At 36.8% G+C, this 18,088-nt stretch overlaps 2 protein-coding genes across 2 annotated transcripts in view; both read left to right on the top strand.

The window, feature by feature from the left end:
- Positions 1 to 8,669, top strand: part of LOC116274632 (probable C-mannosyltransferase DPY19L2) — a 38,546-nt gene extending 29,877 nt beyond the window's left edge. The window contains 3 exon segments of the mRNA XM_031665862.1: positions 6,988 to 7,020; positions 7,023 to 7,083; positions 8,464 to 8,669. Of these exon segments, the coding sequence (XP_031521722.1) occupies positions 6,988 to 7,020; positions 7,023 to 7,083; positions 8,464 to 8,593 (224 nt within the window). The 3' untranslated portion in view covers positions 8,594 to 8,669.
- LOC101015792 (probable C-mannosyltransferase DPY19L2) overlaps positions 1 to 18,088 on the top strand; it is a 93,345-nt gene that overhangs the window by 23,542 nt on the left and 51,715 nt on the right. The window lies entirely within an intron of this gene.

The following is an 18,088-nucleotide window of genomic DNA, read 5'->3' as shown; positions in this document are numbered from 1 at the left end:
AGTTTTTTGAGGAACCTCCAAACTCTTCTATATAGTGGTTGTACTAATTTAGATTTTCACCAAAAGTATACGAGAGTTCCCTTTTCTCCACATCTTTTCCTGTCTTATGGATAACCGCCATTTGTTATTGCCTGTCTTTTGAATAATAGCCATTTTAACTGGAGTGAGATTCTATTTCCCTGTAGTTTTGATTTGCATTTCTCTGATGATCAGTAATGTTGAGCACCTTTTCATGTACCTGTTTGCCACCTGTATGTTTTCTTTTGAAAGTGTCTATTCAGATCTTTTGCCCATTTTTAAAGTAGATTTATATATATATATATATTTCCCTACAGAGTTGTTTGAGTCCCTTATATATTCTGGTTATTAATTCCTTGTCAGATTGGTAGTTTTCAAATATTTTCGCCCATTCTTTCTGTTGTCTCTTCACTTTGCTGATTGTTTCCTTTGCTGTGCTGAAGCTTTTACACTTGATGTGATCCCATTTGTTCATTTTTGCTTTGGTTGCCTGTGCTTCGCGGGTATTTACTCAAGAAATCTTTGCTCAATCCAGAGTTCTGGAGAGTGTCCCCAAAGTTTTCCTGTAGTAATTTCAGAGTTTGAGGTCTTAGATTTAAGTCTTTAATCCATTTGGATTTGATTTTTGTATGTGGCAAGAGATAGGCGTGTAGATTCATTCTTCCGCATATGGATATCCAGTTTTCCCAGCACCATTTATTGAAGAGATTTACTCTTTCCCCAGTGTATATTTTTGGGATTGCTGTAAAAAATAACTTTACAGTAGATGTATGGATTTCTTTCTGGGTTCTCCTTCTGTTTCACTGGTTTGTGTGTCTGTTTTTATGGCAGTACCATGATGCTTTGATTACTATACTTCTGTAGTATAATTTGAAGTCAGGTATTGTGATTCCTTCAGTTTTTTTCTTGCTCAGGATAGCTTTGGTTATTCTAGGTCTTTTCTGTTTTTATATATAAATAAAGATTTTTGTTTTCTGTTTCTGTGAGGAATATCATTAGTAGTTTGATGGGAATTCCATTGAATCTGTAGATTGCTTTGAATAGTATGGACATTTTAGCAATACTGATTCTTGCAATGCTTGAACATGGAATAGCTTTCCATTTTTTTGTGTCTTCTTCAATTTCTTTCTCCAGTTTTGCATCGCTTTCGTTCTAGAGATCTTTCATTTCTTTAGTTAATTTCTAGGTATTTAATTTTATGTGCAGCTACTGTAAATGGAATTACTTTTTAAATTTTCTTTTTCAGGTTGTTCTCTGTTGGCATATAGAAATGTTAATGATTTTTGTATGATATTGTATCCTACAACATTACTGAATTTATCAGTTCTAATAGTTTTTTTTGGTGGAGATTTTAGGTTTTTCTAAATATAAGATCATGTCATCTGCAAAAAATGATAATTTGACCTCTTCCTTTCAAATTTGGATGCCATTTATTTCTTTCTCTTGTCTGATTGCTCTAGCTAGGATTTCCAGTACTATGTTGAATAATGTGGTAAAAAGTGAGCATCCTTGTCATGTCCCAGATCTTAGAAGAAAGGTTTTCAGTGTTTCCTCACTCAGTATGATACTAGCTGTGCGTTTGCCGCATATGGCTTCTATTATGTTGATTAATGTTCCTTCTATACCCAGGTTTTTTGGGAAGGTTTTTATCCTGAAAGGATGTTGAATTTTATCAAATGATTTTTCTGCATCTATGGAGATGAGATGATCATATGATTTTTTTTCCCCTTCATTGTGTTGATATTACGTATCACATTGATTTGCTGTGTTGAACCATCTTTGTGTCCCTGAGATAAATCCTATTTGGACATGATGAATAATCTTTTTAATGTGTTATTGAATTCAGTTTGCTAGTTTTTTGTTGAGGATTTTTGCATTAACATTAATCAGAGATACTGGCCCGTAGTTTTCTTTTTTTTTTTTTTTTGATGGGTCTTCCTGTGGTTTGGGTATTAAAGTGATATTGATTTCATACAACAGGTTTGGGAGTATTCCCTCCTCCTCTATTTCCGAGAATCGTTAGAGTAGGGTTGATATTAGTTCTTCTTTAAATGTTTGATAAAATTCAGCAGTGAAGCCATCAGGTCCTGGGCTTTTCTTTGCTGGGAGACTTTTCATTAGAGATTTGATCTCATTACTTGTGATTGATCTGTTCAGGTTTTGGATTTCTATGTAGTTCAGTCTTGGTAGGTTTTACATATCTAGGGATTTACCCATTTCTAGGTTTTCTAATTGATCGGCATATAGTTGCTCATGGTAGTCTCTAATGATCCTTTAATTTCTGCAATATTGGTTGTAATGTCTCCTTTTTTTAATCTCTGATTTTATTTATTTGGACCTTCTCTCTTTCTTAGTCTGGCTAAAGATTTGTTTATTTTATCTTTTCAGAAAACCAGTTGATCTTTTATATTGTTTTCTTCATTGCAATTTCATTTATTTCTGCTCTGATCTTTATTATTTCATTTCTCCTACTAACTTTGGGCTTTGTTTGCCCTTTTCTAGTTTTTTAAGATGCATCATTGAGTTGTCAATTTGAGGTTTTTCTTCTATTTTGATGTAGGCATTTATAGCTATAGACTTCCCTCTTAATACTGCTTTCGCTGTATCCCATAGATTTTGATATGTTGTGTTTTCATTATCATTTGGTTCAAGAAAATTTTCAATTTCCTTCTTAATTTCTTTATTAACCCACTGGTCATTCAGGAGCATATTCTTTAATTTCTATGTTTGTAGAGTTTCCAAAATTCCTTTTACTACTGATTTCTAGTTTTATTCCATTGTGGTCAGAGAAGATACATGATATTGTTTCAATTTTTTAAAAATGTTTTAAGACTTGTTTTGTGGCCTATCCTTGTTTTGTGGTCCTCGAGGAATGATCCATGTGCTGAGGAGAAGGATGTGTATTCTGTAGCTGTTGGATGAAATGTTCTGTAAGTATCTATTAGGTCCTTTTGATCTATAGTGCAGATTAAGTTCAGTGTTTCTTTGTTGATTTTCTGTCTAGATGATCTGTCCACTGCTGAAGGTGGGGTGCTGAAGTCTCAGGCTATTATTGTATTGGGATCTGTCTTTCTCTGTCTCTCTCTTTAGCTCTGATAACATTTGCTTTATGTATCTGGGTGCTCCAGTGTTGGGTGTATATATATTTACAAGTGTTGTATACTCTTGCTGAATTAACCCCTTTATCATTATATAATGACCTTCTTTGTCTCTTTTTATAGTTTTCGTCTTGTACTCTATTGTGTCTGATATAAGTATGGCTATTCCTGTTCTTTTATGGTTTCCATCAGCATGGAATATAATTTTCCATCCCTTTGTTTTCAGTCTATATTTGCCTTTACAAGTAAAGTGTGTTTCTTGTAGGTAACAGATTCTTAGGGTTTTGTTTTCTTATTCAGCCACTCTTTGTCTTTTGATTGGAGAGTTTAGTCCATTTGCATTCAGTGTTATTATTGATATGGACTTACCCTGCCATTTCGTTATTTGTTTTCTCATTGTTTTGTGGTCTTCTCTTCCTTCCTCTGTTTCTTTCATTGAAGGTGATTTTTCTCTGGTGGTGTGTTTTAACTTATTGCTTTTTATTTTTTGTATATCCATTGTATGTTTTTAAACTTGAGGTTACCATGAGCCTTGCAAATAATATAACCCATTATTTTAAACTGATGACAGCACTGATTGCATAAACAAACAAATAAGCCAAAGGAAAGCTAATAAAAATTCTAAACTTTAACTTCATCTCCCCACTTTTTACCTTTTTGTTTTTTCTATTTATATCTTATTGCACTGTCTCTTGAAAAGTTATTGTAGTTATTTTTTATTGGTTCATCTTTTTGTCTTTCTACTTACATAAGTTGTTTATATACCGTAATTACACTGCTACAATATTCTGTGTTTCTCTGTGTACTTACTATTACCAGTGAGTTTTGTACCTTCCGATTATTTCTTCCTCATTAATGTCCTTTTCTTTCAGATTGAAGAACTTCCTTTAGCATTTCTTACAGGACAGGTCTGGTGTTAATGAAATTTCACAGCTTTTGTTTGACTGGGAAAGTCTTCTCCTTTAGGTTTGAAGGACATTTTCTCTGGATACACTACTCTCAGGTAAAAGGTTTTTTCCTTGACTTTAAATATGTCATGACATGCTCTCCTGGCCTGTAAAGGTTTCCACTGAAGAGTCTGCTGCCAGATGTATTAGAGCTCCATTGTATGTTATTTGTTTCTTTTCTCTTGCTGCTTTTAGGATCCTTTCTTTATCCTTGAACTTTGGGAGTTTGATATTAAATGACTTGAGTTAGCCTTTGGGTTAAATCTGCTTGGTGTTCTAGAACCTTCTTGTGCTTGAATATTGATATTTTCTCTAGCTTTGAGAAGTTCTCTGTTATACTTTTGAATAAACTTCCTACTGCTGTCTCTCTTTCTAACTCCTTGTCTTCAAGCTCACTAATTCTTTCTTCTGCTTGATCATTTCTGCTTATTAAGAGACTTATACATTCTTCAATATGTCAGTTGCATTTTTCAGCTCCAGAATTTCTGCTTGATTCTTTTTAATTATTTCAATGTATTTGTTGACTTTATCTGATAGGATTACCAATTCCTTCTCTGTGTTATCTTGAATTTATTTGAGTTTCCTCAGCACAGCTATTTTGAATTCTCTGTCTGAAAGGCTGCATATCTCTGTCTCTCCAGGATTGGCCCCCTAGTGCCTTATTTAGTTTCTTTGGTGAGGTCATGTTTTCCTGGATGGTCTTGATGCTTGTGGATGTTTGTCAGTGTCTGGGCATTGAAGAGTTAGGTATTTATTGTAGTTTTTGCAGTCTGGGCTTGTTTGTACCCATCCTTGTTGGAAAGGCTTTCCAAGTATTCAAAGGGACTTTGGTGTTGTGATCTAAGTTTCCGGTCGCTGCAGCTGTATCTGCACTAGGAGGCACCCTGTGCCCAGTAACACTGAAGCTATTACAGACTCTTAGAGGTACTACCTTGGTGGTCTTGGATAAAATCCAGAATTCTCAGGATTAGCAGGCAGAAGTTCTTGTTTCTCTTCCCTTACTGTCTCCCATATGGAGTCTGTCTCTCTTTTTCTCTCTATGTGCTAAGCTGCCTGGAGCTGGGGATGGGGTGACATAAGCACCTCTGTGGCCACCACTACTGGGAATGTGTTGGGTCAGACCTGAAGCTAGCACAGCACTGGGTCTTGCCCAAAGCTCATTGTAACTACTGCCTGGCTACCACCTATGTTTGCCCAAGGTGTAGGGCTCTACAGTCAGCAGGTATCAAAGCAAACCAGGCTGGTGACCTTCCCTTCAGGGTGGCAAGATCCCCCAGGTCATAGTCAGGTCCAGGGATGCTGCTGTCCAGGAGCCAGGGCCTGGAGTCAGACACCTTAGAAATCTACTTGATGCTCTATTCTACTGCAGCTGAACTGGTGCTGAAACCACCAGACAAAGTCCTTCCCACCCTTCCTTCCCCTTTCCCCAGGCAGAGGGGTCTCTCTCCATTTCCACCACTACCCCAGGCCCATGGGAGGTACTGCCTGGCTACTGCCAGCATTCACTTAAAGCCCAAGGGCTCTTCAGTCAGCTTGTGGTGAGTGCTGCCAGGCCTGGGACTCACCCTTCAGGGCAGCGGGCTCTCTTCCAGCCCAGGGCAGGTCCAGAAATGCCACCCAAGAGCCAAGACCTGGAATCGGGGACCACAAGAACCTTCTTGGTGCTCCTCCCCACTGTGGCCAACCTGGTACCTAAGCGATTTTTGGTTCTTATGAAGGTGCTTTTTGCGTAGATCGTTATCACATTTGGTGTTCCTGAGGGGAGGATGAACAGTGGAGGCTTCTACTTGGTCATCATGCTCCACCTCCTCTCCAACATAGTTTTTTTTACAGTATATCTGAATAATATGTCTTGTCTTTATTACTGATTTTATTGTACTGATTAAAAATTATAACCTTCACAAGTATATAATTGTTTTTTATACCAAAGTATCAGGAAGTAAGCATTTGGTCTTCTGGTGCTTCAAGAGATGAAATGGAAGCCAGATAGTAGATTTTGATGTATCTCTTGTTATGACCAAATTTATACATGTCATTACTCCAAAAAGTACTAGCAGCAAATAATGAAATGATTTCATGGCATGTATAAATGGTGTCAAGTCAAATGGTAACTCTGAGAACTCAATTAAAGATTATCTGAGGGAAGAAAACAATGCTTTTCTCTTTTTATGGCACATCCACAGGACCATAGTTCACAAGCCACAAAAGTCATTTGAAAAAATGTCCCATGAGACTTGCCCTTCACAGCAGTCTCTCAGTTCCTGGCATTTCACATTATTGGAACAGATATGACATTTTACATTCTTTTTGTTTCATGTGTGTCTGTAGTCCTGCTGTTCGCGTGGTGCTCTAGCATGGCAGGAAGCTTTAGTGAAGCAGCTAAGAGAGCAGGCTCTGGAACTTCCTGGCTGTGCAGTCTTGGGCAAGTCACTTAACTTGGCTGTCTCTTCATCATCTACAACAGCAGTCCCCAGCCTTTTTGGCACCAGGGACTGGTTTCTTGAAAGACCACTTTTTTCCCACAGAACTGGGGGATATGGGGTGGTTTCTGGATGAAATGGTTCCACCTCAGATCATCAGGCATTAGATTCTAATGAGTGCACAACCCAGACCCACACATGCTCAGTTTGTAGATTCTACAAAGTAAGAATAGAGGACTCACCTCTTAGAATTGTGCAAATTAAGTTATTTAATTCTTATTAAAATATAGAGCACAGTTTCTAGCACCAAGATAGCACTTAACAAAAGTCAGCTATTATTATAGTAGACAATGAGTAGCTATTGAGTCAATAAAAAGAATGAGGTCCACCGTCATGTAAATAGGCATCATCCTTCTTAATTTGGGTTCACATATTAGAGGTAAGTGTAACTTCTGATTTTCTTTGAAACATTTCATTGAAGAATATAGTCTTTTTTTATTTCAGATGCTGTCTTTGCAGATGCGATGCCTACAATGGCGTCAAGCTGTCTACACTTCATCCCATTGTGAATCATCCACATTATGAAGATGCAGACTTGAGGTTGGCGGCTGATGAATATTTCATCAAGACTCACTTGGTGACTCCCAATTCTTAGGAATTGGAAAAATTTTTACACACACACACACACACACACAAACTCATCTGCATTTTCATGCTGGAAGTTAAAAAAAAATGACAATAACCATCCAGAAATGACAATATATAGCTGTTGCCTCTGGAGCAAGCAGACCTCTGAAAACTGAAAAATGCAAAAGCCAGTTTTTCCCAAAGTGACAAATGTGTCACATATTTATGATGTGTGTGTGTATTCCAGTAAAACTACTAGGTAGTTGGAACAGGAGATAGGATGGATTTAACTCACAGCCATAGTTTGCCAACCCCTGCTCTACATCATAAGCCCCACTCTGATTTAAGAAATGATTTCTAGATCTTACTGGTGGCCAATGACTAGCCTTTTGTGACAGGTAGAAAAAGTACATGAAAGTTACTATTATATATTACGTGCTTTCATGAAAATTTTTGCTAGCCGATTATGAGAACTCTAGTTTCCATTGATGTCTAAAAGTTTTGCTTTCCTTAAATGGCTACTTTAAAAAATTATTTTGGTTATTCTAGTAGTTGTCAGTATAATCTTTTTTAAAAGTGGATTTTTGGCCTATTGTTAGAGGCAAATGTTTAAATTAAAAGTTTTAGGTCTGCCGTCTAGGAGCCAGGGTTTGGAGTCAGACACCTTAGAAATGCACCTGATGCTCTCTCTGTTCTACTGCGGTGAACTGGCATGGAAACCACTGTGGTGACTGAGCATCCCATATGCTTGAAATTCTAAGCAACATCCAATGCATAAGTGATAGTTTGTCAGGATTTTGTAAGAACTCCCACTACGGTCAAATCACCTGTTGTACCACATTTTGGTGACCATCCCCATTTCTCAAGATTCTGTGAAGGTGCTTTTCCTACCTGTTCTGACACCCTGGATGCCCATTGTCTAAGTATTCTACTTGATACACTCAGTTTCAATTCATGTGTTTGTCAGAGCTTCTTCAGATGAAATTAAGCATTGAAAGATATGTTTTCACTACATTCAATCTCTGTCAGAATATATTCTCTGAAAACTTTGTGAATTATGAGAAGAAAATGTTATATCCTAAGCTGCTCTCTGCCACCCAGTACAACTTTAGACTATTTTAAACACTAATAAGCAGTATATGCAGAATTAAAATTGCCATAAGTTTCATTACATTCAAAATATAAGTAGGAATGTGGAAACTGCCATCCCCAAAATAGTTGATGCTGTTTCGAGTCATGTATATCAGTGTTCCACCCAGTGAGTATTGAGATTTCAACTTAGTAAGATTTTTTTTTAGTCTACTCTATTATCATTCATTTTAAAATCTTTTAAACTATTGTTTAAATTTAAAGGGCCCGGACAAAAATAGTTTATTCTACATATAGTCGAAAATCTGCCAAAGAAATAAGAGATAAATTATTGGAGTTACATGTGAATTATTATGTTTTAGAAGAGGCATGGTGTGTTGTGAGAACTAAGTGAGTATTAACCCTATGCTCTCTGATATGGTATATTTTTAAGCAACAAATGTTTCACTTTATTACAGTAGTCCTGATTCTTTAAGAGATTTTAGTTTAAATTCATTAAAATATTATCCTGGTATCGTAGTTTAAATTATTTCATCTAGAGAAGTAAAATTTTTTTTTTTTTTTGAGACAGAATCTAACTCTGTCACCCAGGCTGGAGTGCAGTGGCCAGATCTCAGCTCACTGCAAGCTCCGCCTCCCGGGTTCACGCCATTCTCCTGCCTCAGCCTCCCGAGTAGCTGGGACTACAGGCGTCCACCACCTCGCCCGGCTAGTTTTTGTATTTTTTTTTTTAGTAGAGACGGGGTTTCACCGTGTTAGCCAGGATGGTCTCGATCTCCTGACCTCGTGATCCGCCCGTCTCGGCCTCCCAAAGTGCTGGGATTATAGGCTTGAGCCACCGCGCCCGGCCGAGAAGTAAAATTATACTATCAATGAAGTAGAAATTAATTCCAAACATTATAGTATATTTTAACATCCTGATTTTTCAATTTAACATCTTCTACTTAGCTTTTTTCATAATTTTTGAAATATGAAAATTTTTATTAGATATATAAAATATGGATTTGAATTTAAAACACAGTGAGATATTAGCATCTTGTACCATAGCTGAGTTGGATTTGTAAGACTTAAAAGAAAAGTGACAAAACCCAAAATGCCATAATAAGAAAAACATCCTAAGAAAAACATAATAAGAAAAATTAAAATTTTTAAATTTCTGAATTTTGAATCTCTAAAAGTCATAAAATTCTAAGATGTGTAATGGATCTTTTGAGGCCTTTGTTTAGGCTCCTAAGCAGAAATACTAGCTGCTGCACATGACAGGAAATTCAGGCACATTAATTGTCTCCTAGAACAACACATTGGCAATCAGAAGAACAAAACAGGTTCTACAGTCACTTCAATATATCATTTACAATGTGCAAAAGGTTTCAGAGATGCAAACTAAAATGAGAAAGTATGACCAACACTGAAAAAAAAAAATAAGTTAACAGAAACCAATTCAAGTAGGTCCAGATGTTGGATTTAGCAGCCAAAGACTGCAAAGCCACTATTACAAACACATTCAAAGGCTTAAGAAAAATATATTCAATAAATTAAAAGAAAACATGGTATCCATGAGTGAAGAGATATGGAATCTCAGCAGAGAAATAGAAACACTCCAGCCCCCATGGGAATTCTAGAGCTGAAAAGTATAGTAAATGAAATGAAAATTATTTAAATGTACTCAACAGTTTTGAGATGAAAACAGAACATTTGAACAGAAAATTCAGTGAATTTGAAGGTAAGAGAGAATAGTTAATCAAAAGAACAGGAACCAAAAAGATTGAAAAATAACCAATGTCACAGACCTATGTAACATTAAGTAGTTCAACACATGCATAATTTTAATATTAGATGTAATGAAAAAGAGAACATGACAGAAAAAATATTGAAGAAATGTTGGCCAAAAATTTCTCAAGTTTGATAAGAGCTACTAACTTAGAGATCTGCTAAGCTCAACAAATCCAACTGGGTTAAGCCCAAAGAAAACCAAAGCAAGGCACATTATAGTCAAAATGGTAAAATCAAAGATAAAGAGAAAATCTTGAAAATAAGAGAAAAAAATGATATGCTATATAAACATCTGACTTCTCAACATAAATAGTGGAAATTATCAGACACTGGAATGGTAATTCAAAGTGCTGAAGAAGAAAAATCAAGAATTCTATATTTAATGAAATTATCTTTTAAAAATGGAGGCCAAAAATACATTTTTCAGATCAAAAAAATCTAATATAATTTGTTGGTAACAGATTTATACTTCAAGATGGACAAGAAGTTCCCAGCATTTTGGGAGGCTGGCGGGTGGACGGAGGTCAGGAGTTGAGACCAGCTTGGCCAACATGGTGAAACCCTGTCTCACTAAAAGTAAAAATTAGCTGCTGTGGCATGCTTTGTAATCCCAGCCACCAGGAACCTGAGACAGGAGGAATTGCTGGAACCCAGGAGGTGTGGAGGCTGCAGAGCCGAGATTTCCACCACTGCACTCCAGTCTGGCAATATGAGCAAGACCCCTGGCCTCTAAAAACAAAAAGAAAAGCATTTTATGTTCACACCTATGACCCTATGTATTTTATTTAGAAAGTGTTTTAGTTTTATAATAAATTATAAAAATTGAGATTAATTTATATGTACACTTTTTGAATTGTACATTCAGGATTTAAACATCAACTACATGGGTATGGTTTTCTAGTACTATTATGTTTTAAATATTTAAACTATGATTTTAAATTTTTGAGGCTCTGTGAAAGCTCACTGTATTTCCATGAATTTACTGTATACTCTTTATTTTTTTTTCCAGTGCAGGCACTAACTAGGAGGTCTTATTACAGTATCTCTCAGCTTTCTTTTCTCAATCATGGAGAGGTTTGTTTTCTAGAAAGCAATTTTAAGAAGTAGCGTTATAGAGGAACAAGGAAATATATCACAAAACAATATGTAATTGTATACTACTTATGACTTCACAATATTTTAGAGACCTCAGAAGTTATAAGTTGATACTTTTAATCAAGGTACCTGATTGAAATAATGTTTGCATTAGCTAGAATTTCCCTCAAACGCGGAAATCTCTTGTCTTACTTTTTAGTAAATATATACACATACATATATTCTGTAGAGAAAAGGAAATACTGTACTTGTTGAGTTGAATCACATCACACATCTGATGTATTCCCAGTAAACTTTTTTGTGGGTGGTGGCAAGCTTCCCACTACACAAGCTTATGAATTCTGTTCTAAATTTAGAGAAGGTTGCTGATGGTCCAAGATTCCACATTTGCTGCATTATGAAGCTGGATTTCCATTCCATGTCTACTGGTCTGCCTCAAAACCTCGCTACATGCAGATACTATATTTATAAAATGATAAAATTATAGTTATTATATTTTATAAAAAAACATTTTATATATATATAACATATATATTCAACTTTTTTATTGTGGTAAGAATAAGTAACATGAGATCTACCTCTTAAATTTTGCATGTACAACATGGTATTAACACACAACATTATTGTATATAGCAGATCTCTAGAATCCTTACCTGTCTTGCCTAAGTGAAACTTTGCATTGTACCCCCAATAACAACAATGAAAGAGGTCTCAGCCTGACAGCAGGGACACAGCTAAGACACTGCCTCCTGCCTCCCTTTACATTTCTTTCTGTTACTGGCCATGCTGTCTGTTCAGTAATGCAAAACGCTGAATCTAAAATAGACATTAATCTCTATTAATTCAGCCCAATGAAACACAGCGTCTGCTCTAAAAGAGTCATGAAGCTTATTTAAATAATGATGGATTCATTCAACAAAATATTGAGTACATACAATACCACGCCCATCCCTCTGTTAGGATGGGAGGATATGGCAATGAAAGAGAGAGACTACTTACTAGCTCTTGGGGAACAAATATTTAATATGTTATGACACAGGTTATATAGGGTAGAAGTGCCTCTATTTTTTCTAAGGTGAGTCTTGCTCTGTCAAGGGCTGGAGTGCCATGGCACGCATCTTGGCTCACTGCAACCTCTGGGCCTCCTGGGTTCGGGGCTGGGCCCTGCCCCTCAACCTTCCTGAGTAGCTGGGATTCACCAGCATGTGCCACCACGCCCAGCTAAATTTTTGTGATACTTTTAGTAGAGATGGGGTCACCTGCTGGCCAGGCTGGTCTCGCTGAACCCCGGACCTTGTGATTCACCTGCCTGGCTTCCCACTACAGAGTACTGGGGATTACAGGCATGAGCCACCACACCCGGCCAGGATAGAAGCACTTTCATCCATTGCTGTTATGCTAATTTTAAAAATCAGTTAGATAAAGGAATCATAAAAATTATACATAAAAATCCTTTTTATATATATTATTTTAAAGCAAACAAATGCATTGTCATTCAACAATGTGCTGATATAATGACAAAGCTTTTCTTTGAGTGTGCCAGGAAACTTGGTATAAGTTGACTTTCTTATATGTATCATAATTCCTCTTACAACATTTACAATTTTGGGATCTTGGAAGAGGAGCAATAACTTTACACTCGAAAGTAATGAGTTCACATTCTTCTAGAATTTCAGAATTTTGATGGAAAATTTTCTGATACTTCCTTGACCCATATGTCTTAGAAGTCATTTTTAAAGTTTGTATGAACATTTAATACTTTCATTACATGCATCACATTTTGTAGTTCCTAAATACTTCTAGTTGTTTTAAAATATATACTTACACTTTTTTTAGTTACATTTTACAAATTCTGAGGCAATCTTTTAGCTATCTGAAGTGTGTATTTATATTCATTCAAACTTGTTATGTAGAAACTCTTGGTGCTTTAATTACCTAGGTGACATTTGTTTAGGGTTTGTCTTGGCATTCATATAACCCAAAGCCTAGGGATGCCAGGATCATATGCCAGGATCATACCTGCAGGACTGGACTGTGGATCTAGTTGGTCAGTCACAGAATTCTCACAACTCTTATACATACAATCTTATTTGTCCCTTTGGGTTTCCTTTGTTCAGTCTGATATATTTGTTGTTGGTTTCTGACATGGTAGTTAATTTCTACTTAATGGCCTCATGTGTTAAGAGAGCTCAAAACTGAGTAGAAGCTATGCCAGACACCTCAGAAATGGGATATAGTGAGCCTAGTATTAAAATAAAACAAACTCAATCTCCTGGTTTTAAATATGTTTGTTGTAGTAAACATGATGCAAAGTGGGCATTTTGTTGATTTCAGCCACCCTGCAGGATGTGGACACCACCTCCGTGAAAGTTTTTCCTATCCATTCCTTGTACTCAGGGATGTATATTTTAACTTCTTTGATTCTCAGGTAACTTTGATTTTATAAAACAAACGCAAATAAATTGTAATTTTAAGTTTTAAAATATACTTCAATTCAGCACTTTTGGGAGCTAAGGTGGGCGGATCACTGAGGTCAGGAGTTCGAGACCAGCCTGCCAACATGATGAAACCCCGCCTCTACTAAAATACAAAAAATTAGCCAGGCATAGTGATGTGCATTTGTAATCCCAGCTACTTGGGAGCTGAGGCAGGGAGAATTGTTTGAACCAGGAGGCAGAGGGTTGCCGTGGAGCTGGGATTGTGCCACTGCACTCCAGCCTGGGGCAACAGATGGTGACCCCCTCTAAAAAAATGTAAATATATATATATTATAGATATATACTTCAATTCCTATGAAGTTGTAATTACTAAATTTAGACCATTTTTAGTTATTTTAAAAGTATTGAGTATAGATTTAAGAAAATAATTCAAAATTGCCATGTAAAATTCGTTTCCATTTAAGAGTAGGCTACGGTTTTAAATAACTACATTATGTTTTAAAACCAAAAGGTGTGTGTTTGTATATTTTGCCAAGATTCAAAAAAGTTTTGAGAAACAATTACATTTTCTCTTCAGAGTTTAGGTACTCTGGACATTGCTTTCTAACCTGTGGTTTTGATGAATGTGTCATGAAAAAGGTTCTGTGTGTAAACGAATTTAAATGTGAGCAGATGGATAAGGAGTACATATATTCTCTTATTTATGAAGCATTTGAACAACCAATGTTCTAACAGGACAAACCAGTTTCATTCTTCAAAGTTTTTTTTTTTTTGATACACTTTTTGTAGGGGATTACATTTATAAGCATTTTAGATATTTTAAGAGGTCTGAGAAATGAACAAAAACCCCGTAAGTGGTAGCAGTATAAATAGCCTTATCAGAGAAATAAGCTGATAGAATACTAATGAGAACTCTCACTGAATGAAATAATGATCACTAGCTCCTCCAAATCTCTAGAGGACCCCATTCTTCACCTACTAGTCCCTGGCAGATTCTGCCTTTATATAAAACTCATTTGTTTGTCTTCCTGGTTTTTGAAAACAGAATTTATGAATCATCCACACATACATAAATTTTATTTATTTATTTAGAGATGAAGTCTGCTCTGTCACCCAGGTTGGAGTGCAGTGGCACAATCGCTCACTGCAACCTCTGCTTCCCCTGGTTCAAGCCATTCTCCTGCCTTAGCCTCCCAAGTAGCTGGGATTACAGGTGCACAAATTCTACCACCCCCCGGGCCAATTTTGTATTTTGCAGAGGCAGGGTTTTACCCATAAGTTGGCTAGGCTGGCTCAAACTCCTGACCTCAAGTGATCCGCCCGCCGGCCTCCCAAAGTGCTGGGATTACAGGCGTGAGCCACTGTGCCCAGCCAGTTATGCTGTATTTAAAAGTACCACTGGTGCACACATCCATGCAAATATTTGTGGCACCTATATGTGCCACTGTTGAGTGGTAAGTAGTAGTGTACTGCACAAACCCTTGAGAATGGAGCAGGCTTAATCCTGATTTCTTACCAACCTGACTTAGTATACTCTGGGTTGAATTTGGATTTAGAACCTCCTCCTCATTCAGATTTCTGTATCTTGCTGTACACTTTGCCTTCTCAAGATTAGGTGATGGAAGCTGGCCCATTCCTTTTCATCACCCCTTTGCTATTCACTCCCAGTTTAATTTCTAGGAAGGTGGTTATTTTTATTTTTTTTTGAAGTAATATCAGTCTGGTCAGTCAGGGTTTCATGGAATAAAATGTCTTAATTAGAATATTTAGGGTTGTATCATTGAGGGCATGCTATACTCTGTATCTTAGTCAAAAGTAATTTTTGCTTGAAAAATTTAAGATTGGGCCGGTGCGGTGGCTCAAGCCTGTAATCCCAGCATCTTTGGGAGGCCGTAGACGGGCGGATCATGAGGTCAGGAGATCGAGACCATCCTGGCTAACAATCGTGAAACCCCGCCTCTCACTCAAAAATACAAAAAAACTAGTCAAGCGAGGTGAAGTGGCGCCTCTGGGGTCCCAGCTACTTGGGAGGCTGAGGCAGGAGAATGGCAACCCGGGAGGCGGAGCTTGCAGTGAGCTGAGATCCGCCACTGCACTCCGCGCCCGGCTACCGAAAGCAAGACCTCGGGCCTCAAAAAAAAAAAAAAAGAAAAATTTAAGATTGGGGCACATAATGAGTATTTTATGATAACAGTAAACAATATGAACATTTAGAATTTTGTTTTGAAAATTTATATGATTGTACAAAGATTCATCGTAAATCCAACACCGCATTTATTAAAGGAACAGTTACAGTTTTATTATTTATGTAAAACATTTGTGTTTCTTTTTTCATGTCTAAAAGTTATTGTAATTCTCTGTGGTAAAAGATACTGGTTCCCAATACATATCAGTAATGGAGAATGGACAATTTAAACTTCCACACACTTCAACTGAATTCTAGAATGATTTTTTAATTTTTTAAGATTCCTTTTCCTCAAATTTTTCCCATAGTTGTTAACTTATTACTTTGTCAGCACTTACATTTCTCTTCAATGTTTTTTGAAACATAAAAGTGGTGGTATGTAAAGTTGTTGCTGCACATACAGGAGAAGCATGTTGAGGTGTGCAGGGCAGCCATGCCCTATTTTCTGACCTCCTTGTTGAGTATTAAATTTCTAATGTCATGCAGGATGTAGAGGAAAACAAGCTTTGTATTTAAAATATTTAGTGGTAAATTACAATGTTATTTTAAACTCATTCTGATTGCTTCATGCAAGGCACGAAGTATTTCGTTCTTAGTATGCTTTAAAAAGTTAACTATATTTTGTTGTATTATAGTAAAGGTAATGGAATAATTTAGATTTTATCATTTTGCAATTAGTCTTTCTTTTTAATGACAGCCTGTTTTTAGGGTGAAACTTATTGGTATCAATTCTCTCTATTAAGGACCTCGAGCAATGATAGAAGGCCCTTCGTTGCACTCTGTCTTTCCAATGTGGCTTTTATGCTTCCCTGGCAATTTGCTCAGTTTATACTTTTTACACAGGTAAGATGATTTTTTAAATTAATTTTTATTTTTATTTTAAGTTCTGGGGTACGTGTGTGGGATGTACAGGTTTGTTACATAGGTAAATGTATGCCATGGTGGTTTTTGCACCTATCAACCCATCACCTAGGTATTAAGCCCAGCATGCATTAGCTGTTTTTCCTAATGCTCTCCCCACCCCATCCCCCAACAGGCCCCAGCATGTGTTGTTCCCCTCCCTGTGTCCATGTATTCTCATTGTTCAGCAACCACTTATAAGTGAGAACATGTGGTGTTTGGTTTTCTGTTCCTGTTGCTGAGGCTAATGGCCTCCAGCTCCATTCATGTCCCTGCAAAGGACCTGATCTCGTTCCTTTTTATGGCTGCATAGTATTCCATGGTATATATGTACCACATTCTCTTTATCCAGTCTGTTACTGATGGGCATTTGTGTTAATTCCATGTCTTTGCTATTATCAATAGTGCTGCAACGAACACATGTATCTTTGTAATAGAATGATTTATATTCCTTTGGGTATATTAATTAAGTTGAATGCAAGATGTCCTTGGTTGTTTCCATAGAAATTTTTAAATATGGCTATACTTGCCCGCAAAGATTTTCTAAAATAGGGAATGTGTTTATATTAAAGGTATGGATTTTTATGAAATAATATAATTCACATTCTTTTAATGTATTAGTTAGTTTGATAGATTTTAAGGCCTAACATGTGTTATTTTTCTATTATATTTATTCACAAATGTTATTTCTGTGGTGTTTGAGATATTATCTGTGTATATCTTACCTATAGATTTTCCTTTTCTTTTGTCCTGGTGTTCATTCTAAAAGCTACATTAGCATGCTATGGGCCAATCCTACTCTCTGTTAAGGACGTCTGGCTCTAATCCACAACATTGGCTGTTTTGATCAGTGGGAGCAGAATTTACCTTGGAAAACCTGATTTCTAAGGAGTTTTTGAATCATAAAGCCTATCATTGCTTAAGTGAGCTGAGCCTATATCCTGTTTCTTTGAAGCAATTCGCAACTAGTACCAAGAAACCTTGAACCGGGAAGCAGAGAGCAATGGCACCTTTGAGGAAATTTCATGATACTGGTGATTTTCCATCAGAGCCTTTCCCTGCATAATAAATTGATTACTTTATAATAATACTCTATATTGAAGTGAGAAATTTGCCAAGCAATTCTTGCTGCCAATAGCCTACAAAGAATGAAATGATAACCCTAGTTTAGTTGGCAGTGCTGTATGTTTAAAGTATTCCTCCGCATGTTTAAAAGCATGCATTCTCCTACTTTACTCATAATAGCTGGCTCTTCTCTGTGAGTTGGCACAAGCTTTTATTACCATTCCATGGCTTCAGCCATTGCTGCTGGAAACAGGGTAATCAATTTTACCTGAGCAGCAATTTCCATTGTGCTAGCTACGGCTAATTCCCAGCGGTGCCTGGGATGAAATCTACAGCTTAAAGCTGCACTGGGTGGCTGCCTCAATCCAACTTTTGGAGGTAGGGCGGTAGACTTCCGGGCAGTAGGCCAGGAGTTCAAGAATTCCATCCCACC

Source organism: Papio anubis, chromosome 4 (genome assembly GCF_008728515.1).
Source record: "Papio anubis isolate 15944 chromosome 4, Panubis1.0, whole genome shotgun sequence".
NCBI classification, from domain to species: Eukaryota; Metazoa; Chordata; class Mammalia; order Primates; family Cercopithecidae; genus Papio; species Papio anubis.
This window is presented reverse-complemented; position numbering and strand designations above follow the sequence as displayed.